The sequence below is a fragment of the Elgaria multicarinata genome, chromosome 2 (assembly GCF_023053635.1).
Source record: "Elgaria multicarinata webbii isolate HBS135686 ecotype San Diego chromosome 2, rElgMul1.1.pri, whole genome shotgun sequence".
In the NCBI taxonomy this organism is placed as follows: Eukaryota; Metazoa; Chordata; class Lepidosauria; order Squamata; family Anguidae; genus Elgaria; species Elgaria multicarinata.
Genome location: NC_086172.1, coordinates 95227478 through 95255023, shown reverse-complemented (window position 1 = coordinate 95255023; position 27546 = coordinate 95227478). Strand labels below are relative to the sequence as shown.

Here is a 27546-nt window from a genome sequence, read left to right as displayed (position 1 = left end):
CCTGTGGGTGCTGTGTCGGGGACCCCTGGTGTAAAGGAGTTTTATGCTGTGTCCTGGTTTTGAGCATCTTTCACTTAGCAGAGAGGCTATACATATTGGGCTACCTAGCATCATGATCAATAATTACTCACTTTTTCAATGCAAACGAACATGACAATATTACTTTTGAATGTACAACTATGTAGGTTTGATGACATATTTGGGGTTGTGATATAGATTGAAATAATGAAATATGATTGTAATTTGTTACCCCATGATACTATGCTGTGGTCTAAAATCACATGGGGGGGGGGGAAGAGATGTCATACTAGAACAGAGCTTGGCAATCCCAAGATATAGTGGTTGAGCTACAATACTAATGTATTTAGATCTTCCCTAGCACCCTTTACTTCGGAGGCACACTACCACCCTCTTTTCCCAAAACTTAAACAATGCAGATCTAACATTTGATTAAAACAAACTAGCAGAGAATTTGTTTATTTATTTATTTTGAAATAGTACATATAGGAGACTAGACAATATGACTTCTAAGGACATTGAAAAAAAATGTAGATTTAAAATTTTATCAACCTTGATCTTGGAGTGATAAGTAAAACCTACCAATTATTTGCTGGAATGCATTCAGCACAAGAAGATTAGCTTCTACAACCAAAGAACAGAATAATACAAGATGTTCTGAATCCAACAAGCAAAATTCCAAGCATTTAACTGTAAATGATCAGAAGAATCGTTAAGTTTATAAATTAGTTTTCTTCTGAGAGAGATTAATTTTGTCACCAAGACTTAGAGCCATGCCCTGCAAAAGAGAGAGGAGTCATCACTTTAGATAATAGTTCATTTAAAAGTACAATAGTTATTATGCAACAGAAATTACTTTCTCTCAAATCTCCATTTATATATCTAACACAAACTAGCTGTTACTCACAGCTCAAGGCAGGATATTAATTACTTATTTATATTTGAAACTACACAATGGCAAAAGTTCTCAGGGTGGATTACATAAACCTAAAAGAATTTGCGCAAAGAGCAAAAGCCCACATTTTCATCCCCCTTCAGGGAGCAACACAATATTTTGCAGGTCTGTCCATTTTGTAAGGCACGATGTCGTGAAGAATGAGATGGGCAGAGCTTTGTAATATTGATACAAGATACTATTCTGGGCATGTCATAGTAAGGGAAGAAAAAGAGGTTTCCCACCCTATTCTAGCTCATAATATACTGAGATCCATATACTACAAAGGGTTTTGATTAAATAATGGCAATTTTCAACATACAGTATGAGCAGCCTTTGTAAACAGATGCTCCCACAAGCTGCCTGTGCCTGATTTTTCACAATTCCCCCCTCCCACCCTGCCCAAGGAGAGGCTTTTGTGGGGCATGGGGAGCTGCAGTAGGGAGAACCGGGTGGGAAAGCCTCATTGCATAAATGGCCTTCTGCTTGTGTTACTTTTGGATGCAACATTGTGTTCCATCTCACCAGGAGCTTACTTGGTTCTCGGGTGAACTAACCCAAATTATGTGGCATAAGCAAAAGTACTGCAAAGGGTAGCATTCTCCTTTTCTGACTATGCTTCTTCAATACATCTAATTTATACATATATAAATTGTTTTTTATAGGAACTGCAAGCTAACAATTATGCTTTTGTTTTAGAATGAGATTATATGTAACTTTCTCCCGTTCAGTTTTTGCAGGACAAATGAAGTGTACTGTTTTGTGTTACCACACAACACCTCATAGTATATAAAAGGAGGTTATAATCTTTCCTTAAATTTGTCACATTTAGTGTCAAACAAGCTTTATTTATTTTCAATATCTGGACCTTATGCATTGTGTTGAAACTGACATCCCAACTTTACCTGAGCCCCAAGGGATGACATGCATGCACCCAAGAACTTCATGCACATGCCAGAATGTCAACAATTCCCATTTTTAACTAGCTCCTAGCACAGGACAAGAGAGTACTGAAAACTTTCCAGAGCTGATTTTCAGGGGACACATACAGGCTGTGATGGGAAGGTGGGTCCAAGAAGCTCTTACGAACACGTAAAGGCCCCAAACATGGCTCTTTGGATGCCTCCCTATATGCTTTAGGGCTCACTCTGATTCATACACCTTTCTTCTAATGACAGATCTCTGTCTCTATCCTAAACAGATTTACTTGATAATTAGTCAGTAATCTCATCTAGCACCACAGGAAAGTCAGCAACCAGATTACTCGTTAGCTAATATTAAAGGTTAAACTTCAAGCAAACTGTGAGATTGGGTTGGAAGTTCACAGTTTCAAGGAGACAGCTTAATACAAAATATAATTACCTGACTTTTTGCACGAATTCTTATGTGTCCTGTGACTGGAGCATCAGGTCCAAGGTGAATTGGCTTTTCAATGCTGACATTTGCAAGTGCATCTTCTCCAAATATGGACCGTGCATACAGATTGGCAGCCATGAAGCCACAATACCCAGAAAGTGCCTAGAAAGACAATATTTTATACACCTTTACAAGGGTAATTTCCCCCATCTGAATCTTGCTTAAAAAAGTTTTTTGTTTTAAAATTTTGATCCTTTCCTCACTACATAGTATTTGCAAGTATATATTTATTTTCCAAACAACCTCCACCATCCATTTATCTCTAAAAGGACTAAAGGCAGGTGGTGATGGTGATATTACCATTATATAATAGCAGCAGCAACAACAATTAGGGTAGCTATTTAGGGTAGCCATGAATAAAATTTGTACTGATTTATTTGTACTACTATATGTGCTGAATTCTATCTGTGCTAAATTCCCTTTCATCTGGAGCTCTTTTGGAACATAATACCATCCAGCTCCCAAGAAATTTCCAGGTCTCTGGAGCAGATTTTTCTTGGGGGGTGGCAGCGGAAAGGCAGAAGTAGGAAAGCCCCATTCCATGAATGTAACTATTCCATTAATGGAAGGGAAATTCCAAACATATCTGGGTATTAGAACAGATCAACTACATGAAACAACAGTGAGATTGCATCCAGTGGTGGCTTTGCCATAGCAGAAAATGTTTCTGCTCGCACAAATCAGGGCACCTAATTTTCTCCCCCTACCTACTTATACTCTTGTTTTATTCCTCCCAAAAACATTTGGGATATCCAAGGAAGGATGAAGATGTGTGTGAAGGGGAAATTGTGTTCTCCAACTTAAGTAAGTGGAAGCACTCTCCACTAAGACAAGGCCACTCAAGGGTAGAACCCAGTCATTTTATTTGTAGTTTGAAACTAGATTTATAATCAGCAAAAATTCTTACCTTTTCTGGAGTAAGGCATTTCATATTAGTTGACTTTAATATATGTTGTAAGTATTCATTCAGATCTACTATATTTGTATTCACTGTAACCTTCAAAAATAAAGAAATACAAGGTCTCTATTTAATAAAATTATATTGCAACATATAATGATCTGTCCAGATGATTTACAAAATTGTAAATTAAAGCTAGTATTCATGTTATATAAACTATAATTTCATAACCATCCTTTAATATGGCCTATATTATTTCAAAAACTTAATTTTCCAATATTTTGAGTGAGTTCTGATTCCAATACTGAATATATTTACACCAATACTTTAATGAATCTTTTTTAGTTGCAGTATCTTCCCAAAGTTTCTTATAATAAGCAATTTTATGAATTAGTATACTGTGCCAAATCTTTTTCCCAATCCTGTAGTAAAAGAGTTCAATGTCTCTTCCAAGATTTAGCCACCAGTATCCAGGAAGCAATCAACATATGCCCTACCATAGTTATTAGGAAATATCTTATTCAGCCTTCTTCATAATATAAGAGTAGGCTCCCTCGTCAATGTGTATCCTGAAATTTTATTAAATCAACTATTTTCTTTAGCACCAATGTCCACATTCCACCTCTTCTGCCTCAGAGATTATGTTATATATCTCAGATAAACCCTTTTGAAAATTTTGATGACTTCAAATTTTGTAAGAGGCCTAAATATATTGTTCTTCTAAGACAGCTTTTTATATGAAAGAAATGAAATAGCAAGACATGTATTCCTAACTGAATCAAATCTTCATATTCAAGAAGTCTACTATTTTTAAAGAAATCACATATCCACATTAGTCCATTTTGTGTCCCTACATTACAATCATAATAGATTCTAGCTTGATAAAAGGAATCTATTGAGAAAACCGACTGCAGAAGTGACATTCCTAGAGGCAAAACCAGCCTAACTTTCCTCCACATTCCCTAATTTAATTAGATTGAATTCATTTAACAGAACCAAGACCCCTTAACATATTTGTTACAGGCCTACAGAAGGTAAATTCACTTGAGGCTCATGGACGCTATAGAAATGGTTTTTTTCTGCATGGGATAAGATAATTTGTGAATAAGGGCTGTTCTACCTCATAGCAACACTTTCAGAAGTATGCGATCATATACTCCATTATATTGAGTCACGCACAACAAAAACTTGTCACTGGGACCAAGTAGGACTTCTTAGTAGCTGTCTTTAAAGTGTCTTGCTATGGAAGGCATGCCTGAGCCAGAGTGACAGTTCTTCTGAATGCACTATACTGGCTCAGATTCAAAGGGCTGCATGAGGGTCCTGTGCATACGTTGTGGCTTTCCCACCCTCCCTCTTACTATAGCTGCATGTATTCTCTGGAAAGCTACTGCTGAAGGTCTGTAGAAGTATAGAGAAATACAGCTTAGGTGTGTGTGAACATGTGTGCACACATACCCTCTCTTACTCATTCAGTTTCTTATTAATATTTAAAATGCAGATAAATCAGACAACATATGGTGCTCACTTTGTTTTCCCATTCAAATTCTGCCCACATCTGACGGAATTCAGCATCAGTACAAGTAGCAGGCTGGATGTAATCCATGATGTCAATGTGTATGTCACTGAGGACAACACAGTTTCTGTCACTGGCTGCTCCAGAAACATCATACACTAGAATGACAAACAGATCAGCAGATCAGCTTAACTTGCAACAGTTTTACTAGTGAATGAAACTTATATACCTTCTAATTCAGGACAGAGACATCTCTTTGAAAACAGTGTTTCCTTATTAAAACAATTCTTAGATTGTAAAGCACTTTAATATACTGGTATTCTTACAAGGAGTTAAAGCAAGAGACTTTGAAGATTCCATGATTGTTGTATATAATACAGGATGCTTACCAATGTTCCCAAAAATTATTCCATTCTCTGTGGAAGCTACTTTCACATTAGCCTTAATATTGGCAAAATCATGTGGAGCAAGTGTCAAAGGAGATGGTTTTTCCACAAGCTTCAAATCACCTGTTTAAAATTGGTCAAAAGAGAATACTTAAATGTTATTCAAAGAAAAGACCGGATTAAAAATAAATTAATGGTTGCAAGAACTGGGGTTATTTACCCAACGTAGCTAATTCTAGGGTGCAATTCTGCAAAGTATCGCTGGTCTGGTTTACCACAAGCACATCCAATACAATATCATATTGGTTGACATGAACATAAGCTTCTGCATAGACTGGATCTGAGAAGCCTGTCAACTGAGTCACCTGTCAAACATAAACAGAGATTTAGGCTGAAATCCTATACTCCCAGGTAAGTGGCTATACCCCACTGAATTTAAGGGGACTTGATTTTAAGCAAATGTGTATAGGATTGTGCTATTAAATATCTTTATCAAAAAGCTGTAAGAATGATTGAAAACAAACCACTACTACTGAAATCTATTTTATTCTCTGTGAAACTTTCTTCCATTTAGATCAACAATGGAGTCTTAAACTCTCCCACATCCCAAACTGATAATTTATTTATTTATTGCATTTTTATACCGCCCAATAGCTGAAGCTCTCTGGGCAGTTCACAAAAGACGATTAAGACAATTAATCCCAAAATGCAATTACCCTTTCCAGTATCCATCTCTTTTTGTAGGCAACACACTCAGGGAAACATTAAACAAGGCATTCTAATGGACTGAATTTTCACAACTTTAATATCCTTCCTTGTTTTGGCCAGTAAAACAATTTTTATTAAACTATCTTCTCAGTCTTCCTCGATTTACAGCAAGGGTCCTTATTTGCAGAGTTTCTCCCAAGGCTTTCATTATTAGTTTTAAAAGATAACTAGAAATCTTACAGGGCTAATTGCTTTAACAATGTAACCCAAATTTACCACACTTAATACGCTTTTCAATGTCATAATACAATGCAAAATGTAGACTGTAAAATGTTAACTGCCTAACTGACAGGAAGTTGCAGAGGAAACTGCTTAGAATATATGTCAGCTTTATGCCAATTTTAACTATTAAACAAACAAAAAGTAATGGGAAGTTAAAGTAGTTTCTCAGGTTTGGATCTAAGGACTGTCTGGGAAGAATTAAATTGTACATCACCTTGTTGAGCTTGGATGCCAGTGGATCAGCAGCTTCTTTTCTTTGTGTGTTCCCCATAGCTGCTAAAAGACTGAGCTGAAACTGATCTTCCTTTGAGTTAATTTCATTTTTAGCAGTAAGCTGCATAAAAGAAATGGGATCATCTGGCTGAACGATCACATTTCTCTTCTCAGACTCTTTCTGTGGAAAGGAAGAATAGAAAGTTGTTAAGATAAACCTACACATAAATAAAGAATTCATTCTGTTATCCATCTCTCAAGTATTGTTATTAGGCTTTGGGAATAGTCAAAGACCTACAAAAGTCACAATTACACAGGTGCATATGAGTTCTCACCTTCTGAGAGAGCTTCTCTTCTTCCAGTTTAGCAGATAACATATGAGAAAGGGACTGCCTACACTCCTTGTTGAAAATATCGTTCATTAGTGGGGAACATTCTGACAGCACCTTCAGGCAGAGAGAAATCCGGTCCACATCATCATCTGTAATTGGCTTCTTGGGAAGAGATGACTTCCCCAAATGGAGAATAGTGGCCATCAGTAACATTGCCTCAGCTACGAAAGACTAAATAAGGAGGGAAATAGAAAAAATACAAAGATTTGTATTTCCTTTTAAATTTCACTTACTCAAAACGTCTTCTTAAAAACAGCATTCAAGGCCCAGTTAAAATCTGACACATTCATTGGCTGCATTTAGACGTTATATGAAGCCATAGTTTAGTGTGACACGACCAATCGTAGACAAGCCTACTGCTCATACCTTGCCCTCCTATGATGGAGCTCTCACCTACAATTTCCATTAACCACAGTTTAGTGTGTTGTCCAAAGGCTAAACTGTGATTAATGTTAACCATGGCTTGGAGCCAGAGTCACCCAGCCAAAAGTCTATGCAACAAGACTTTTGCTAGTGTAAGGGGACTTCCCCATCCTCTCCTCTCTCCTGCAGCCACTCCTACCCTCTTTAGCAGATTTGGGGGTGCACAAAAGGGCTGCAAGATGGTGCTAAAAGGTTAAAAAGGACCAAATTTACACAGCAGAGATGAGAAATTCAGCTGGTGGAACGACACCACTGGATAGAAAGTCATAGGTGGTTTTTTTGCTTGTTTGAACAAACCAGCGCCATAACCCATTGTTTGAAGTTGGTTTGTTTCAAGCAAACCACAGTTAACATTAACCAGTTTGTGTGGTTTGGTTAACAAACCAGCTGTGGTTAATGGAATCTAGAAGTGAAATGTCCAAACTCCTGTCATGATCATGCTGGATGGGGTGGAAGATATAAGCCCCAGGCTCCCTGTGGCTCATTTTCATCATGTTAAACTATGGTTTACCATAATGCCCACACTGGGTAATTAGGTCTGAAACTGAGAAGATTATGTGCAATAACAATTTCTCATCTTGAAACCAAGCTTAAACACAAATCAGGCTATAAAAGTGCTGAAGGCTTCAGTGCACAGTAACTATACAAAAGTTGGCATCCTAGTTGTCCTTTCGCAAAGTTTCATGAGGCAGAAATCCCTTATGAACTTACATTTTGTTTCTTCTTTTCTTGAACCAGAGCCACGTAACGTAAAGCAATCTTGGTCAGAGTTGTGGCCAGGGAAGCTGCAACAAAGAAATCCCCATCCAGCAAGAACCCTCTCAGCGGAGGTCTACAAAGAAACACAATAATGAAATTAGGAAAGTAACATCTGGGTTCATGTGCCTGAATAACTATACTCCAGAAGGCTATGTGAGAAAAACAGAACAGATAATCCGTACATTTAAATCAAGGATTCCCATACGCCTATCAGACGTGTCAGTGTGTTTGTTAACATGTCAAAAGTTTTTTCCAACAACTCAAAGTACTTGAACAGAAATATTTGATTAAGATTTATTTTAAAATAAAGCATACTTACAAAGCAATCCTATTCATGTCCACTCAGAACTAGGCCCCATTAAGTTCAATAGGACTTACTCCCAGGTGAGCAGTTACAGGACTGTAGTGTGGCTTAAATGCCGTATTCAAACAAATCCAAAGCTTTACTTGGAAATTATTTGTATTGGAATGCTTGTCAATATTTTAAGGTATGATAACTCAATAGCACTTCTGCCCTTACATTGGATTGCATCCAATGTGGCACACGGATGTTATACGCAAGGAGAATTCCATGTCCCCTCCACACTACAGTCCCCTGAAAAGCCTCTCCTGATGGTCAGAGGATCTCCAGGAAAGGCATAGGAGAGGAGAGGGGGACTTGTGGAAAATTGGGTAGAGGTACTTTCTGCAATTGCAAATTCTTCCTGTGCAAGCTGCTGCCCCTCAATTTCCCACAAATTCTTGCCCCACTGCAATTCCTCCATCTCACATTCCTCAGGAGAAGCAGGGGGCACAGTGGGGAGGAAGGAGGGGGAAATTCCCCTTGCATGAGTGTCCTTTGGCTGCACTGGATGCAACATGCCATTTGGGATTTGAAGGGAATAAATGAAGGCACTGCAAATTGTTAACAGACTAATTTGAACATGTCTGAAGAGCAATGCTCATAAATCTGAGTGCTTTCTAGGGACAGTCACCTGGAAAAAAATACAACTTTGATTTTAGATTTGATTGGTATTGCAATTATTCCAATTGTGCATTTTGGCTGGTACTGTATTCATTCATTAAGTTAATAATTAATTTAATGAAACAATGCAATTCCAAAACCAGGAAATTTTCTACAGAAAAAAATAGAACATCTGATAATGTTCTGTTTTGGGGGGTGGGGTGGGAAAATGTCCCATATCACAGGCTGGGCCCGTAAAAGCTTGATTTTTTGTAAGCAGGTTTGTTCAAGCTGCAAACAAGTATTGGCTTTGTAAAAGCTTTGTGTATGTGTCCTATGCCACTGTAAAGAAGATTCTCTTCTCTAATGACTCAGCGGGACTCAATGCCAACTTGCAAATAGCCTGTCTAAACTCAATATGCCTGCTGCCAATGATGTGCTTTTCAACTCCTGGCTGCTTGCTAAGACACAAACCCCACCCCAAGGAATTCTGTAATAGCTTGTTGTTGTTTTTCTAAACTTGGTCCTGTATACTCAGTTCTGGCCAAATATTAGTAAGGACAAATCATTCCCTTCTGTTCATGCATTCACAGGTAATAACTGCTGCAGTCTGTACAAGTGTCATTACTAGAGATTGGTAGGATTACAGGTGCTACACTGTAACACAGGAGCAGAGATGAAATCAATCATCGTATTTAAAAAGATAAATAAATAAAACCACATGTGCGTAAAAAAAAAAAAGGACACATTTATATTGCTAACAAAGACAAAACCTAATCACCTGTCTTCTTCCTTTTTGGCAGGTCTGGAACTACTAAGGGCACTCTGTGTAGCATATGTTCCCATTTCAGTAACCAGTTTTTGGGCAGGGCCCACAGTGATTTCCTCCTCTGGTTTCAGCTCACCAGCTTCTTTCTTGATTTCAGATTCTACTATTGGGATCTGAAAGTGAAAGTGTAGAAATGTAATTGTTAAAAACCACAACAGTGTAAACTCTTGACTTTTGCAACAGTGGTCCACTCTGTTGGTCCACTGATAAGCCAGGGTTTTGGTCGAACCCTGGCTTATTGTTTATGATCAGTGGGTACATTTTATGATCAGTGATTGGGTACATGCTGCCCAATCACTCCAGCTTGGCCCCTCCTGGAATCGGAAGCAGCTAAACAAACAACAGACCTTCCAGCCATGGTTTGTTTGTTGTTAAGTTCAAACTGGGAACTCTGGTTTGTCTCTCCCCAGACAAGCTAGAGTTTCTGATTCACAAAAAATCACAAACCCACCATGGACAGAAGGTCCATGGTTCGTTTATTTGTTCCTGTTGCAGGAGGAATCAAGCGAGAGCAATCAGGCCGCATCGCATGCACAATTGCATTATTCATAAACAATAAAGCCAGGGTTCTCCCAGAACCTTTGCCTAATCATTACGCTGAAAACAGGCTGCTGTCTCAGATGTCTCATAGAAAGTACAAGTTAACCAATCTCCTTCTGTAAGTAGGCTCATATAACTTATCTTCTTGCTATAGAAGCACCAAGTATTCCATCATGTGTTAGTGAGACTATCAACTATTACTTCAATACAATGAAGCTTTGATTCATTCAAGAGAAACTGATATTAGTATATATTTCATTTCAAGAGTACATAAAAGCATCTTCAAGAAATCAGCAGCTGCAACCAATTTCAAAACCTCACAGTGCCTTTCTTTCTTTTAAATCTTTTATTTAAATTTTTATTTAACATCATTACTCCACAGTGCCTTTCAAAAGCTTATCCCCCACCCCCGAATGTATAAACATAGGTAAATATTGTTCATTGGCAATATTGATACATACCTCTCCCAATGATCTACGGACCTCTGTCATTACACTTTGTATATCTTCCTTTGTGCTGCAGTATTCTCCAAGGATCCACAGTGCTCCCCGATAAATTCTAGAAAGCAAAGACAAAATTCAGCCTACTTATTTATATGGATAACAGATTTGTACCCTCATGTGTTACATGAGATCACCAATCGTTCCAGTTCAGGAGAATTAAGTCAAAGCCTACAGAAAGCAGTTTTCCTTAACAGAGGTGCAGTTGCCCACAGGCAAACAGATGAGTGTGGAACGAGCTCCTCCCTTCATCACGCACTTAGTCAATACTACAGAATTCTTTCCTAGTGATGGAAAAAGCACTGCAGAAATGGCACAGGTATGTTACTGACTCTTTAAAGGATAGGTATGCTACAGAGACAGGCTGGTAGCAGTGGAGAGGAAGTGGGGGTCAGGAGAGGAAACAACATACAAGCAAACAACACTAACTGGAAGGGCAGGAAGATTAACTGGCAGCACCAACCTATGCATATTTACTCTGAAGAAAGTCTCCTTTAAAAAACAAAATGAAACTATCATATATAAACACTCTCTGATAGATGTGTACATCTGAAGTAATCTTTTGGGTTACTTCAGTCTGTAACTACTGGTATTAGCTCTGCCAGGGAAACGCTGTTTCACCCATTAACTGCTTTGCAGTTGCACACTTCAGTTATTGGGTAAGGAGCATTAAATGAAGGTTTTCTTTTTTTAAAAAAATGTATATGAACGTAGCACATTAGCGCTATGTCAGAGAGCCTTTTTTTCTGTATCCATTAGAGAGAGTTACGCGACCGATCTGAACCACTCTTGCCACACAACTCTCTAGACAGGCAATTTAACCCACTGTGCCTGCCAGATGACACAATAATCCATGGTGGGTTACATAACCTACTCTGCAGACTGTGGGTTATCACAGTGGATTATTTTTGGGAAATAAGCCACTGTTGGTTAAAAAAATCCCACCAGACGACACAAAAATCCACAATGGGTTAAATAATCCATGATAGGTTACTTATCCCATCTTGAGTTATCGTGTCATCTGAACCAAGTTTATGTCTTTTAAGAATTACAGGTTCACTCAATACATCAAAGTTGAAATATTAACATATGCCTATATCAAAGAATAAATAAAATCGCCGGCACTAAAATCAATTCTGTTAGAATTTTGTCTAAAGTTAGTTGCACCTAGATCATTTTCCTCAACTACCTCCACATTTCAATAGCTCTGATGGTATACAGAACGCAACATCTTTACATTCAAGTAGAGAGCAGTACATTCTTGAGGTAAATGTTAAGCTTACTTGACAGATTTAATAGCATGGAACACTTCCAACATCTTTTCTACAATAAGTAGTCTGAGATTATCAAAACGCTGGATCGCTTCACGCACAAACTCCAACACATCAGCAGCTGCAGCTTCATTGTAATCACTAAGGAACTCCATCAGCTAGGAAAAGAGTGAGCATAAACAAACAGCAGTGTCACAAACTTTGAAAGAGATAACCACTACCACACTGGCTAATACAGGAACTACAAGTTAATGGCCCAGTTCAGAAGACACCTTAAACCATGGCTTTAATCACGGTGGTTAAGCCAGAAAGCTGCGCTGTTTCAGAAGACATCTTAAACCGTGGCTTTAACCATGGTGAATAAAGCAAAAAGCCTTATTCACCATAGTTAAAGCTGTGGTTTAAAGTGTCCTCTGAACACAGCCTGCTTTCTGGCTTAACCACCGTGCTTAAAGCCATGGTTTAAGGTGTCTTCTGAACAGTCCCAATAAGAAAGGAGCCAGAGTGACTATATTACTTTAGAAGTGCTTTAGGCTCAACCTTTTCTGAAATATCCAGACCAGCACTGTATGTACTTCAAAGTATAATTCTATAAAAAAAAGGAAAAGCCTATAATTGCACAAGTTGATAAACAAAATTATAAGAATAAGAATTTCTTTATTCTAACTTAAAAAAAAGAAAAACAGACCAACTTGGAGCAAGAACTAACTTAGAGAGCAATCCTAACTCCTATTGAAGGCCAGCTGATCTGCTACTCTAGCTATCTCTATACTCCCACCTCAGGACTGCTCTAGAAAGACAATTTGGGCTCGAAGAAAATTATCTCAGACATGAGAAACTATTAAAAGCAGTAATCTCCAGGAAGCCTATTCGGAGATAACATTGAATAAAATTTTTAAGGCTAGTCTAAGATAAGTTGATAGTGATTGGAAGTCAACTATAACAAGACTTATATTAAGATGGGGGGGTGGAGGTGGAGGTGGAGAAGTAGAATGAGTTGCATACCACAGGAATGACATTTGCAGCCATATCAGGGAACCGAACGCTACAAGAGTGCAATGTACGAACAAGCAACTGTCTGTATTTATCAGTGTCTTCATGCTCTGTCACATTATTTGTTTTAATTACTTCTTTCTTCAAAACGATCACCAGCTAGGCGAAAACAAAACACAAAACAATGACAAGTTTATTTAAAACCAAACATTAAAGCTGAAATCTGATGTACTCTTACTTGGGAGTATGCGCAATTGAACTCAGTGAACAGGCATAGGATTCAGCTGAATAAAGAACGAACGAACGAACGAAAGAAAGAAAGAAAAGGAATATGCAGTGATGAGTCTTTTACCTCTTCTACATTTCTGGAAGATACAAGATCAAGCGCCAACTGTAAGGTCTTCTTGCGCACTTCCAAATCTGGGGTACTCAGAACTCTTAGTATGTCCATCACCAGATCCTGAAAAAATAAATACATTTCATTTGTAGGCATTCAATTACCAGTTTATAAAACTGCACTTATTTTTGTGCACAATTAAACAAGAAACTCCAAATAGCATCAAAAGTGTTACTAATACAAAAGGGGACCGTCTTCCACACAGCTGCGAGGCATACTAGATGTTATATGCAAATACATTCAGCAAAGCATTCTTTTAAATGATAAGTAGCTTTGGGCCACAACAGGTTTGAGCCAATGAGTGATGGAAAGAGATGCCTAAGTCATTCCTTGCTGGCCTGTTTTATAATCCAGACTTCCAGACTTCAGCTACTTTCCCCTTACACATTCATAGCGGAAGACAGTCATCTGGAATCCCCACAAAGGGAAACACAGCTGGGGACAGGGGAGGGAGCCTCAGCAGAAAAATAAGCTTTGATGAAAGAGTTAAGTAACTCCTTTCTTCCCTCTACAAGGCAGCTTTTTATTCAAAGGAAGAGATTTTTTTAAAAAGCATTAGGGCTTTTTTATATGCCTTGTTCAACCAAGATGTTTTAACAACTATTGATACAACTGCATGAACAAAACCCTACACTTTCAAAAGTAATTAAAGGCTATTTTATTTCCATACAATGCACTGTTAACATCTGGCTTGATTTTTAAATCTGAGAAAACAATGCCTACTTGCAGTACTCTTTCATGGGACGGATGATCCTTGAGTTCAATCAAGCGATCTAAGACAATGAGCTTCACATTGTTGTCACTTTCTTTAATAATCAGGTCAATATAGCACTGAGCTGCTGCCTTAAGGTAAAAGAAAGATGAAAATGTTTAAAACATACTGATTTGTGATATAGCATAACATCAAGGAATACCCAAACCTATTAGTACATGCAGAGCAAATACCTGAATAGCTTGGAGTAGAATGCTATGGTTTATGCAATGGCCCAATTCAGACATAGTATGCCTGGGTTCTGGGGGAATCTTTATTGTTTACAAGCAGTGTGTTCATACATGCTGCTTGATCGTTCCTGCTGAAAGCAGAAGCAACTAAAACAACCATGGCCCTTCCATCCATGGTTTGTTTACTGTTACGTGCAAACTGGGAATTCTGGCTAGACTTTCCCCTGATTTGATTGTGGTAGCTAGAAAGCCTGAAACATAGTGTTTAGTTTAATCCACAAACCAAATAGATCCACAATTCATATTAGCTTTCTTCTACCATGGGCCATCACATAGCTCAGTCCTTAATGATGCAACTCTATTTAAGTATAGACGGGGAAAACATCCTACCAACTCCCAGCATTCCCTAGCTGGAGAATGGCTTGCTGAAGAATGTTGGGAGTTGTAGGATTCCCGCCCCCCATCTAAACATGCATAGAATTGCATCCTAAGCTGCATAATGATCCCCTAGTCTCTGACTACACAATACTCTCAAAAAGTTTACATGTTAAATTATAAATTGGACAATGGTTCATGCAACGTTCATATCCATTTGCCAAAAGAGACAGAAGTACTTCTATGTGACCCTGCTAGACTTTATGTAGTGTTCTAATTCACAAGTCTGAAACCCTCAATAACAACTGCATACTTTTATACTGGTCAGGACAATATAAAAATACTTTATAATGTCATGAAACATTGCAGTACCTTGATTGCAGTTGGTGCACTGGAAAGCGTAACTAATGTTCCTGCGGCTTCATATTTTACTGCAGGGCTCGATGACTGCAGTAAGTTGTAGATACAACGAATAAATCTGGCTCTCTCTGATGGATTAGCATGACAAACCTAGGTTTGGAAACAACAGATGCAGAAGCAGTGTTTGCATACTGAATAAAGAAAGGACATTATTTTTTAAAAAAATCCTAAATTACTTAGTTCTCCTGTTACTATATCAGTTAGTGGTGAAACACAGGGAAGAAAAGCTGGATAAATGTGGGAATAATACATATACATTAATAGTAACAAAATGAAGAAGTTTTTTTTTTTAAAAAAAATGCACTGGTCTGGATTCAATAAACCGCATGCAGAACTCTGCTTGTAGAGCATGACCTTCCTGGCTTCTTCTGCAGCTCCATGAGCCCGCCATAAGCCAATCCTGAGGGTTAGGAGACCCTCAGGCTCAGAGTGAGTGGAGGGCAGTAGATGGAGTGGGAAATTATCAGATATTGCAGTGCACTCCCCTGCCCTGCTGCATTGTGTGAGTGGAGCTGCCTTCCGCTTGCACTAGTATCCATTTGAATCCAATCCACTCTCAATTTCCATCTGAAAAACTAGACTCTGCCCCATGAAAGTTCATGGCAAAACACATTTGTTAGTCTTTCATGTGCCACAGTGCTCTTCCCCTTTTCCATCCTCTCAAACTGTTAGCTGAACTGCAAGGCAGAAGCTCATTTCAATTACTTCCACAGTGAAGGCATACTTCCTTCGCTTCTTATACCTTATAGATTAACTCCACAATAACCAGCTGGAGAATATCACCAAACGTCTGGACTTGGTCGATGCAGGTACTTAAATAATCCAAAGCTCGTTCCTTCAGAAATAAAACACAAAAATATTTCCAAGAATAAGTTTGGCCATAAATAAATAAGAATAATTTCAGTTTTAATTCAGACCTTAGGTAATACCAAGTCATTTTACATTTATATCCTGCTTTTCAGCCTACCAGGAGGCCTCATAATTACAACAGGCAGTTTATCATTAAGAGCCATCCATGTACATGGCACATTTAAAGTATGAGAGGATAGGTCCCTTTCTTAAGGGGTTTGCAATCTAGAAATAAAAACCAAGGGAGACAACAGAAGAAGGAGAGGGAAATGGAGGCAAGAGCAAACAAAGGAAGAAATATATGATTGCTGCAGTTACATATTTAAGCATTGCAGTAGGACATAGGGACTAGGAATAGTGCCAAAGACTTCATAGAAAAAGTGTGTTTAGAAGAGGAAGGAAATGAGAGCTGACATCATGGAGGTGTCTGGGAGGCAGTTCCACGAATAAGGAGCTGCAAGGGAGTGAGGGAGCAAGAGACCTTTGGATGGCTGAGAGTGATGGAGCTGGATTAGTTAATGACAGGCAGAGATGTGTTGGGTTATAAGAATGGAGAGACAAGGAAGAAATGTCAGCGTCAAGCATATGTTAAAATATAATTCAAAGTTAAGAGTGATTTGGGGGCATTTATTTTTACCTGGTCAGCATGGATCAGCATCATGAATGCATTTCTTTTGCAACTTGCATCTTTCTCGTTCACCAGAAAATCATGAATTAGTTCAGGGGCATCGGGTATAAGATGCTCAAAGTTTCTTTTGAAAGAACACAGGTAAAACTTATACATATAATTGTCAATAATGCAACTGTATTAGCACAAAACGGGACAGGTCAGCAGAGCTGCCTTCTGCAAGTTCCACTTATTTGCTCCATTTCAGAACACTAGTTTGAGCTAGTTTCCCAGTGTTAGCTTCCAGTTGTTGTAGCAAATGCAAATTTCTTGTTCCACTAGTGGTAATTTCCACTGGCACAACAGAATCACTGGATACTGCCCCATGCAATTTAACTTTTGCTAAGTTTACATCAGTACAGCTCAAAAGTAAACTTAAAACATGCAATTCTCAAAATGAATTGTGTCCAATCTGAGACACTAATTGGGTTCACACAACAGCCCATCAGCCATGGTTCACACACACAAAACTGAAAAAGTCCATCTTAAGTTACAGCTCTTGTTAATGGGTTACAAAAGCAAATCAATAAGTATTTATAATCTGTAGACCCTGCAGATGTAGCAACCGAAATGGGGTGTACAATTTGCAGTATGACAACATAAAAAACACAGATACAAATTATGAGTTAAGCATTTTCATGTTAAAAACTGAAATAAGATTTTAAGTTGGTGATGGCTTCTTGATATTATAATTTGATTATATAATTACTATGATCCCAAAAGACAATAGTTGATTTAAAAATTAAATACATGGCATGGATAACCATTAAATGATAAAGGAGGGGGGAGGAAATAATGTTCTAGAAACAGTAAGTATATTTGTAACAGAATTTTCCATTCCTTTAACATTGGAAATAGGTTTAATACATTAAGCAGGGAGAAATATAAAGCATTAAAACGATGATCTTCATCATTTTAAATTGTCACTTGTTTTAGGTGTTGTTGTGGATTTTTTTTAGAGATTTTTAGGAATAACGGGCTCAAGTTAAAGGAAGCCAGATTCCAGCTGGATATCAGGAAAAACTTCCTGACTGTTAGAGCAGTGCGACAATGGAATCAGTTACCTGGGGAGGTTGTGGGCTCTCCCACACTAGAGGCCTTCAAGAAGCAGCTGGACAAGCATCTGTCAGGGATGCTTTAGGGTGGATTCCTGCATTGAGCAGGGGGTTGGACTCGATGGCCTTGTAGGCCCCTTCCAACTCTGCTATTCTATGATTCTATGATCCTGCCAGGGCAGGTTTGAGACTTCAGTAAATTCACCAAATGTACCTGTAAATAGTGTAGATCGCAAGGACTGCGTTTCTGCGCACATAGCTATGGCGATGTTCCAGACATGCACGGATAGCTGGCATCAACGGTTCCAGTAGTTCTGCTTCTTTAAGCTTGCAAAGAAAACGAAGAGTGGAGCCTCTGATGAATTCATTCGGATGTTGAAGATCCTGGGACAACAGAATCACGATACGTTTTTAAGAAAACTAAATGTGATCACATTCCAGCCTTTTTACAAAGGTCAAGCCTCCCTAAACTGGTCAAGAGATAAAACAATCCAAAATTGACACTCACTTTTCCAATAAATCCATAGCTTGATCTGAACAGTGGCTTTCCTGCTTCACTCCCCATGCCCCCCACCCTCTTATCTAACTGAGCATCTTCAGCAGAGTGAGCAGATCTTTGGATTTAGGATTTAAGCTACGTCTATGAAGAATTTGTTTACACTTTGCCCAAAACTGTTTTTCCAATTCTGAAAAGCTTCAGTTAATGAATTATTATTATTATTATTATTATTATTATTATTATTATTATTATTATTATTATTTTGAGAGAAAGAAAATTGTAAATTTAACAGTCTAAGGGATGCTGGTTCATCAAGCACAAAACTTTGCAATCTAGCATTTTTGCATAACATTCTCCATTTTAGTCATAGGCATGGATCCAAAGTTCCCCATGAATGAGCACCACTGCTTGTGCATGGTACACGGGTTTGTATCTAATTGCTCTCCCAGAGGCTGCTCCTTGTGAAAATCCACCCAGAGGGCCAACAGACCCTTATGCGAAGGACCATAGGAGGCAGCAAATGGAGCAAGGGGAAGGACTGAGGAGGAAAAAAATCCTCTTGCGCAAGCGGAAGCACCTTCCTCCGGGGTAGGAGGATCTTTGGACCAAACTATTATTTTCTGTTCTGACCACTGCACAATGAGGTAGTTAACTCTTTGGTTTCCTTCTTTAAAAGATAGAGAACTGAAAAAATATTTGTGGCAAAGAAAAGCAATTTGCCCCAAACCATCTAGATAGCTATAGTCAAGAATGGACTTGAATCCTCCTATTCTATAAGAACTTCAGCTGTAATCCTAAGCATCCGTACAAGTCAATATTCGGATCAGGCTGTAAGTCCAACATTCACACAAGAGAATCAGCATAGCTTTCAAAATACACTACTTGTGTGATGCTGATCAAGTGCTTTACTGGATTTTCAAAGATACTTAGACCTAGATTTTTTTGTTTAAAAATAAGAACTCTAAAATCGTATTCTCCAAGAAACTTCATCAAAAGGCCATGTGCAACTCAGCACAAATATATTGCCAATATTAGCTGAAGAGCCAGCATTCTTCTGTACATGCAGAGATAGGAATGCAAGCTCACGCAATCATTTTCTAAAATGTTGTAATAACGTACCTAGATGGGCCACTAGTGAATAATTAAAACATATTAATCCATTAAAAGCAAATTCAAAGAATAACCACCACAGCAATTCAACTGCCCATTGTATAGCATAGAGTTCTGAAACTGTGAGGTGCACATTCTTACAGAGATCTGAGGACGTTCTATGACAATAAGAGCTTCTCTGTGACTTCTATTGTCCAGCCAGGTTTTGCTGATATCTTCACTCAATTATGGGACAGAATATGGACCTACCTCAGCACATATTACAATTGCCTAGTTTGGATTTATGTATCTCAGCTTATTAAAGCCTTGTGCTTCTATAGTTTGTCCTCATGCCACCGGTTCACACCTCCCTTCTTGACATGCCACAACTGAACAAACCATTATCTGAAACCAACTTCAAACCATGGTTTAAGAATCTGGTTTGTCCCAATCCTGTAAACAATAGTTACCCAGTTTAGGCCTTAACAGAAAACTCTGATTAATTAGTCCAGGAAGTCTTCAGTTGTTGCACACCAAGGCAGAGGGAAAGTGCATGGGCAGAAGGCATCTATATATATATGAGCCAAGACACGTAATTCCAAATTGAGCCTTTCTATTGGCAGTTGGATTATCCAAAGTTAGCAGTTGGATTAGCAGTTGGATTGTGCTAATACAGTTAGCATGCCATAACTCACATTGGTTTGTTCTGTAATCTAATCTGTCTGATCCATCCCGTGCAATAAGAATAAGATTTACCAACTGCTTGATCAATGTTACAGCTTAAAATGGTTCACTATACATGTAATTTCAGTAAAAAACAAAAACACACATTTATTTCTCAATTTGGAGAGTTCCAATCATGACAAAAATATAAGAATATGTTTTAGAGACAAGTTCATCTTTGAAATTAATTATATGTAGGTGGAATGTGACCAGACAAGAAACTGAATAAGCTGACAATTTGCTGCTTTTGGCATGAGGATTTCCAGAATGTATTCTGAAGAAGAGAGTATTTGGATGATATTGTGGTTAAACATAAATTAAATAAATCGAAGATTAACCTTTCTGTAGGCATCACAAACAAGGATCATTTCTTGCAGCAGTCTACCATCTGGAGTAGTCTTGGGAACAATCTCCCAAAATACTAAAAGCAGTTTTTTGATGGTATGGTCCTGAAGCGGAAGCACAAACCGAATAATAGTCATCAGAAGTCCTGGCAGCTTTTCACCATTTAAGATCATTATGATTACTTTCTTCAAGGCCTCAGTCTTTGACTTCACATCTCCTTTTTCTGTTAGGCAAAAGAAATTGCTAAAGTTAAAATTCAGCACAATATACGCTGGCATAGCAATCTCTAAACTTCATTGTACTGCATACTATTGCTCTGGCTTGTTTGTTCTTTACACACCACTACATTTTGTTACCAACAATCAAACACAGGCATTTATTTCAGTTTTCTATCTCATGAAAATGGCTCTGTCCAGCTTAATTAACAGCTCTTCCTTCTTGAACATTCTGCACAGAGATGCAGACTAAATAGGATAGTTATTCTGTGCTCATGTGGTGGTGTAGTTGGGCCAAACAAGGCAGAGGCATTAAGACAGAAAGGCTTAGACCTATTGTGTGACTGGAGTCCACCAGGGGAAAAGCCTTCAGTGTGGTGCCCCCCCCCCCTCCGATGGAATTCCTTGCCTCTGGAGGTCAGGCAGATGCCAACTTTGTATTCCTTCCGGCACCTCCTAAAAACGTCTTTGTTCCAGGAAGCCTTTCCTTAGCGACCAGCCGCAGTTTATTTTGCACTTTGTTTCTTTTAAAATGTACTTTTAATGTATGTTTATTCTGTTTATATTCTATTTTATTTTGTCCAGCACTCCAAAATTCTGAACGGGGAGCAGTATATAAATATAGTAAATAAAATAACAATAATAATAATAAATAATATAGTAGTATGGATAAAAATCAATGTTCTTTTAAAAAAATATCCAAAAAATTGGCTTTTACAAAATTTAAACTGGATTTTTTTCAGCCCAGTAACTATCAAAACTTGTGTTGACCTATCATTCACAGGCACTTCATTTTTGTTTGAAACTTTGTTTTCTGTGAGGGCAAAGCTGGGCCAAAAAAAGAGAGAAGAATCAAAAACAGGGGAGAAAAGCACCCAAATCAGGTGAAAAAGAGGGAGAAGCAAATTCTCAGGATGCTGAACTTTTTATTTGTAGATTCAACCTACAAATAAAAAGTTCCGCATCCTGAGAATTTGCTTCTTCCTTTTTTTCACCCAAAAAAGAGAGAAGCAGAAATGAGCAACAGTGATGAGACAGAAGACAAATTTGTCCAGTGTGCATAGGCCTATACTCTTATATTAAAGCTGCAATCCTATTCACGCTTATCTGAGAGTAAGTTGCATTGAACTCAATGGAACTTATTTATGACAAGACGTTATAGGGTTGCCATGGGTGCCGGTCATAAGAAAGACTCTAGATGTGAATATTTTAAAGACATTCCCTCTACAGGTAAAAAGGAAAGCATGCAAAATATATACAGTGATACAAAGAGATGAAAAGCCTGCTTGTAAGGTTGAAACTGTATAAATAATATTCTATTTAGCTGTAAGTTAATATCGCTTAGTAGTCAGATGTGCACCGCTGTTCAGGAAATTCATGAAAAAGTTTTAACAGGAAACTTGATTTAAATCAGTAAATCAACCATTTTTCCTTGATGATTGAAATCAATTCACCATGTCTGGTCAGTGAAGACAATTCTCTTTTAGGACAAATTACCACATAGGAAGATGACTGAAACATGTCCAAGAGGCAGCTTCTTTATGCAGTGGCTGTAATGTACAAGAATTCTGCAAACCTGTGCAAAGTAGCAACACTTACTTGCTACTCAGTAATGCTTACAATTAACCTGCCTACCATTTTCCCCTCAATAAGACTGTTTCAGAGCCTGTCTTGACCAGGGGTTTGCTCCAGAGTGGATTCAGAGTGGCGGCAAGTCATCTATATGAAGCAGCCACCATCCCGATCCAGAGGGAGAGGCGGGTAACAAATAAATAAATATATTATCATCACCATCATCATCATCCAGGGGCAAACCCCCTAAACTCCACTTTAAAAAAGTTGGGCACTTACCCCGACTTTTTTAAACAGAGGTGTGCCACAGTAGATGGCACCCCCTAATCGGTCACCATCGGCTAGAGGAGAGCCAGTTCGGGCGCTGCGCGTCTCTCTCTTCCTCCCACTCCAGCTGCCCTGTTCTTCCCCACACTTTTTAAATTTTTTGATCTGTAGATGCAAAGGTTTGCATGTACAGATTAAAAAAAACCGGGGGAGGTGAGGAACGGGGCAGCCAGAGGAAGGAGAGCTGGCTACCTCGATCCTCCTCCCTCCCTGGTGCTTGGCCTGGAGGCGGCAGCAACTCCTTCCCGTGCAGATGCCAGGAAGGAGCGCCAATGCGGGAGCCTAAGGCCTTGCAGCACCGACAGGCTGCCATCAAGATGGGGCCTCAAATAGCAGAAGGAACTGAATTTTAAGTTTTCATTTATCACAGTTTGTGCTATAAAATGGCTCTTCTGCCTCCAATCTTTTGCCCAGGTAAACTTGGTGAGAATGTGGAGTAGGTCACATTCTTTGAGGAATGTGCATCCCTGGGTTATTTGTCTGGCTCTGTCTTGCTGTTCAAGCAATTTGTGATGTATTTTGTTTACAAAAAATACCCTTTTCGCTCATTGCTGTGTGGTTTTTTAACAGTTTTAGCCACCACTATATGCTTTAGTTAGATTTTTTTTGGTGTTAGTATTTGAGGGCTATTTTACAGCTTTTTATTGTTTAAATGATTTGTATTTTATGGCTGTTTTATACTCTTTCTGTGCATCACTTTGAGTGCTACTATATGTGACTTAAATATTTGAAATATGTACAGACACAATCATGAAAAAGAAGTCCAGAGAGTATTACTCACCCAAGTCATTCTTTAAACTTATTTCAGATGGTGGTTCCGAGTCCATTGGAACTATTATTAAAGTATAGCATACATTCTCTGCAGCCGTCATTGTGTCTCCTTATCAATGGCTCTCTCAATGCAAGAACTTTTTAAAGATGTCTCATAAACTCTAGAAAACAAATTCATGAATGTAGCTAATTCATAATTATGCTTCTATGCATAGCTTAACGGTGGCCACCAAAATTCCCTAAAAACCTTGAAGCCCACACTTTATGCACTATACTCTATAGAACAGTGGTTCCCAAACTTTTTCAGGTAACCACCCCCTTGGTTCCACAAACTCATACCCAGTGCCCCCTACCCTCCACTATAAAAATCATTATTCAGAATAGCGGTTTTCAATGACCCACTAAGGAAGATAATAACAATAAAATTCAAAACAGTAACAATTAATTGAATATTTATTCAAAATCTAAAGCACCTGCCGCAGGCTTACCGAGGGAGGGAGGAAAAAGAGAGAGAATGCCTCTGTTTGCAGCCGGCGTGGCGGGGCACACCAAGCAGAGTATGTTTCTTCATTAGCATTTTGGTGCTTTTGAAACATTACAATTCACCATTAAAAGGACTCTTCTTAAACTGTATTAATACATAATACAGTTACATGTGTGGATTCTTCCCCTATATGGCTTGAGACTAAACTACCTTCTCCCATAAAAATGTCCCTGGGTTTTAAGACCTTCTAGAGAGGCGCTTCTCAGAAAAAACACCTCGAACACCCCCCTGCTGCCCCTTTGCCTCTTAGCACGCCCCCCCCGCTGCCCCCTTGCCTCTTAACGCCCCCCTATGCAATCCCACCGCCCCCAAGGGGACAGTACCGCCCACTTTGGGAACCACTGCTATAGAACTATGTTCTGTACTGAAAAGATTGTAACAATTATGCAAATCTATTTAACCTAATGTTAGTGGAATAATGCAACTATCCTCAAGCAAACTGATCACACATATCAAAGCTGAAATTCTACATGTCTGCCCATAAGTAAGTCTCACTAGATTCAATGAAATCTATTCCCAGATAGGTGTGTATAGGATTGCAGCTTCAATGACATAAATACATTATACAGTACATGACTAGTAAGTGTTTAAACATAGTAATGATATAGAATATCCCACTTTGCATTGCTTTTTACCTAAATCCCAGGGGTTTAACTGGATTATTAAACTATCTCAAGCCCTTGCCTGTTTAAGTACACCCAAATACTGGAGATCCTAAAAAAAACATAGCTGACCTTATCTCTCACTAAAGCCAGTGGGCATGACCTCACCAAAACGGAGTTCTAAGTCCCACTAATTTAGGGTGACCATATGAAAAGGAGGACAGGGCTCCTGTATCTTTAACAGTTGCATAGAAAAGGGAATTTCAGCAGGTGTCATTTGTATATAAGGAGAACCTGGTGAAATTCCCTCTTCATCACAATAGTTAAAGGTGCAGGAGCTATACTAGAGTGACCAGATTTAAAAGAGGGCAGGGCACCTGCAGCTTTAACTGCTGTGATGAAGAGGGAATTTCCCCAAGCTCCCCATATATACAAATGACACCTGCTGAAATTTTCTTTTCAATACAACTGTTAAAGATACAGGAGCCCTGTCCTCCTTTTCATATGGTCACCCTAACTAATTTCAATGCAAAAATCAAATACATGATTAACCTTTAATGGGTTCAGATCCACCAAGATGTAATTTATTGACCAAATCTTTGTCTGCAGGAAATTCTAAAAAAAACCCACCTTTTGACAAAGTCTCCCATCAAAGGCTCATGAACAAACTTAGCAATTGTGGGATAAGAGAACAGGCCCTGATTTTAAGCAGTTATCAATCCATAAGAGACAGGTCATCTTATGGATAGGTAACTACTTAAAAACAGAATGCAGTGGGTCCAAGGAGAGCTGCAACATGAAAATCCTCAAAGATTTATATTGAGACCTGTACTATCTATCTTGTTCATAATTGATGTAGAGTTAGCAGAAAAGTGGGCAGGTATGCAGACAACATCAAATTATTCAAGACAGTGAAAAATCAAACAGGTTTTGGATCTCTCCAAATTAGTTGAATGTTTAACAAAATGGCAAATGAGAAGTAATGGAAATAAATATAAAGTGATAGAATGCTTTTGTACCAGATAGTTCTGTAAGATTTGGTATATTCTGGATTTTAGGGAAAGTAAATCTAAAGCTCCTTATTGGACTGGTTCAGACAATGCACGAAACCATGCTGCTTAACCACAAAATGGTTAAGGGAATGCATTAACCTTAATGCATTCTGTTAACCATTTTGTGGTTAAGCAGCATAGTTTAACGTGTTGTCTGAACCAGGCCACTGTTTAATATTTTCAGAGTTAGGCTTAAGGGGACGGATTCGGCTAGAAATCCTTCCTAATAGCCAGCCAGCCTTCCAAAGAGCCAGCCAATCACACTAGGATTAGCCTCTGGTGACATTTTCTGGGAAACCCAAGTTGCAACTAAAATAGCTTCATTGACACATTGATAGAGTCTAAAGTATATTGAGATCATGGTGGATAATTTAAATGAAAATATTGATTCCATGCAGTGCAGCAATAAGGGAGAATTCCATGTCAAGCATTATTAGGAATAACGCCATTGTATACAACCATGGTTTGGCTAAACCTGAAATACTGTGTACAGTTCTGATCACTCCATCTAGAAAAAACAAACAAAAAACAGTTCCCACAGAGCTGGAAAAGATGCAGAAAAGAGTATGCAAAATAATCAGGGGACTTCTCTACAAAAGAGCTAAAATGGTTCTTTAACTTAAAAGCAAAAGAAACAAATGGGCAACACATGATAGAGATATATAAAGTTAAGGTGAAGAAATAATGGTAGAGAGACTTTTTTGGCACCCTTTCCCATAACACCAGGAATCACCCAATGAAATTGAGTAGTAAGAGATTCAGACTAAAAAGAAAGTGTTTCTTTATGCAATGCCTAGTTAATTTAAGGTGATTCTAGACAGAGATGTTCTAGAGCTACTTTAAGAGGGTACTGTGCAATTATCCAGTCTTTTTCCACCTTGATAGATTTTGTGCAGTAAGAAAAAAGATGAAAGTAATGGTGAGAAAACTTTTGACAACATCTAGGCACACACACCTGTACATTCTGTGAATGGGGCACTGTGATGCCTACTAAAAAACCTCATCTGGAAGCAATGTAACTACCACAAGATATGGTAACTGCCACTGGCTTCGATAGGTTATTACGTTTTTGTTTTGTTTTTAAAAAGAAAGCTCTGAACTTTATTTTAGGGAATTTTCAATGAGTTGCCTCGTAAACAAATTTTACTGCGGTGTTCTTAAGCCTAGAAGAGTATCTAACAGGCGGCCACTTGTTCCAATCCTACCCAATCGTCACCAGACAGCCCCTTTGCATTCTATGTTCATTCGATCCAGAAGAAAATCCCACCCCGTCCGGGTCTGTCCCCACAACCCCTATTGCAGAGTAGAACCACCACCCCCATTTAGATCCCAATCAACATGCACTGAGAAAGGAGCGATGGGAGGATGTGGGGGCAAGTGCGCCCTTTCACTCTCCTAAGTGTGACAGGGAGGTTGGTCGCTACGAGGCCCCGCGAAGGGTTTGGGGACCTGCGTCTTCAGGTAAGGAAAGGTGGGGGCGACCCGTCCAGGGTCCTTCTCTATCTTTTAGCCACCTTAGGGCCCGCGGCCTCTCACTCGAACGAAACCCTGAGAAAACTCGCCGCCCGCCCGCTCCCTTCCTTCCCGCCCCTCAACTAATCCCAGGCGCCTCTTGGGCCCCGCCGCCCTCCCTGCCCGGTTCTAACCGTTCAAGGCGCGCTAAAATGGGCCTCCGCACCGGCGTCCCCGTTCCGGGCCGCCTCCGCTCGCCGTAGCGGGTCTCTCTCTCTCTCTCTTCCTGCTCCTCCTGGCGCCGCTGCCTGCTCCAGCTGACGTGGAAGCACTCCGTGCACAGGCCACATCGATAGTACGGCGGCCCTAGCGGGACACGCCTCCGCCGTTCGCAGAAACGCGGGAGAAAGCTCGGCCTCTTCCGCTCCGTCCCCACCGATGGGGCCTTGTTGCGGTGTCTGTCGCGTCCAACCCACCGTGGAAACCGGTCGCCCCCAGTCCTTGAAATCAACCATAGCTTTGAAAGCGATGAAGAGTGAGAGGGAGGCTGAGTTCGGACGAGGCGCTAATCAACGGTTGTTTCCCATTCTGTTCCTATTACCCCCCTCCGCCGCCCAGTTGATTAGCGT

General features: G+C 39.2%; 1 protein-coding gene across 1 annotated transcript; it reads right to left on the bottom strand.

Annotated features, from left to right (window-relative positions):
* Positions 1-469: 469 nt before the first annotated feature.
* On the bottom strand, positions 470-27218 carry COPB1 (COPI coat complex subunit beta 1). The gene is made up of 22 exons (XM_063117242.1): positions 27112-27218; positions 23278-23428; positions 20376-20605; positions 17941-18110; positions 16642-16756; positions 15898-15990; positions 15108-15245; positions 14142-14261; positions 13374-13481; positions 13034-13180; positions 12041-12186; positions 10719-10815; positions 9670-9830; positions 7898-8018; positions 6707-6934; positions 6373-6552; positions 5389-5533; positions 5172-5291; positions 4795-4940; positions 3276-3365; positions 2315-2470; positions 470-796 (listed from the first exon to the last, which is right to left on the bottom strand). The coding sequence occupies exons 2-22, from the start codon at positions 23366-23368 to the stop codon at positions 737-739; spliced, it is 2862 nt and encodes a 953-aa protein (XP_062973312.1). The 5' UTR covers positions 23369-23428; positions 27112-27218; the 3' UTR covers positions 470-736.
* Positions 27219-27546: the final 328 nt, after the last annotated feature.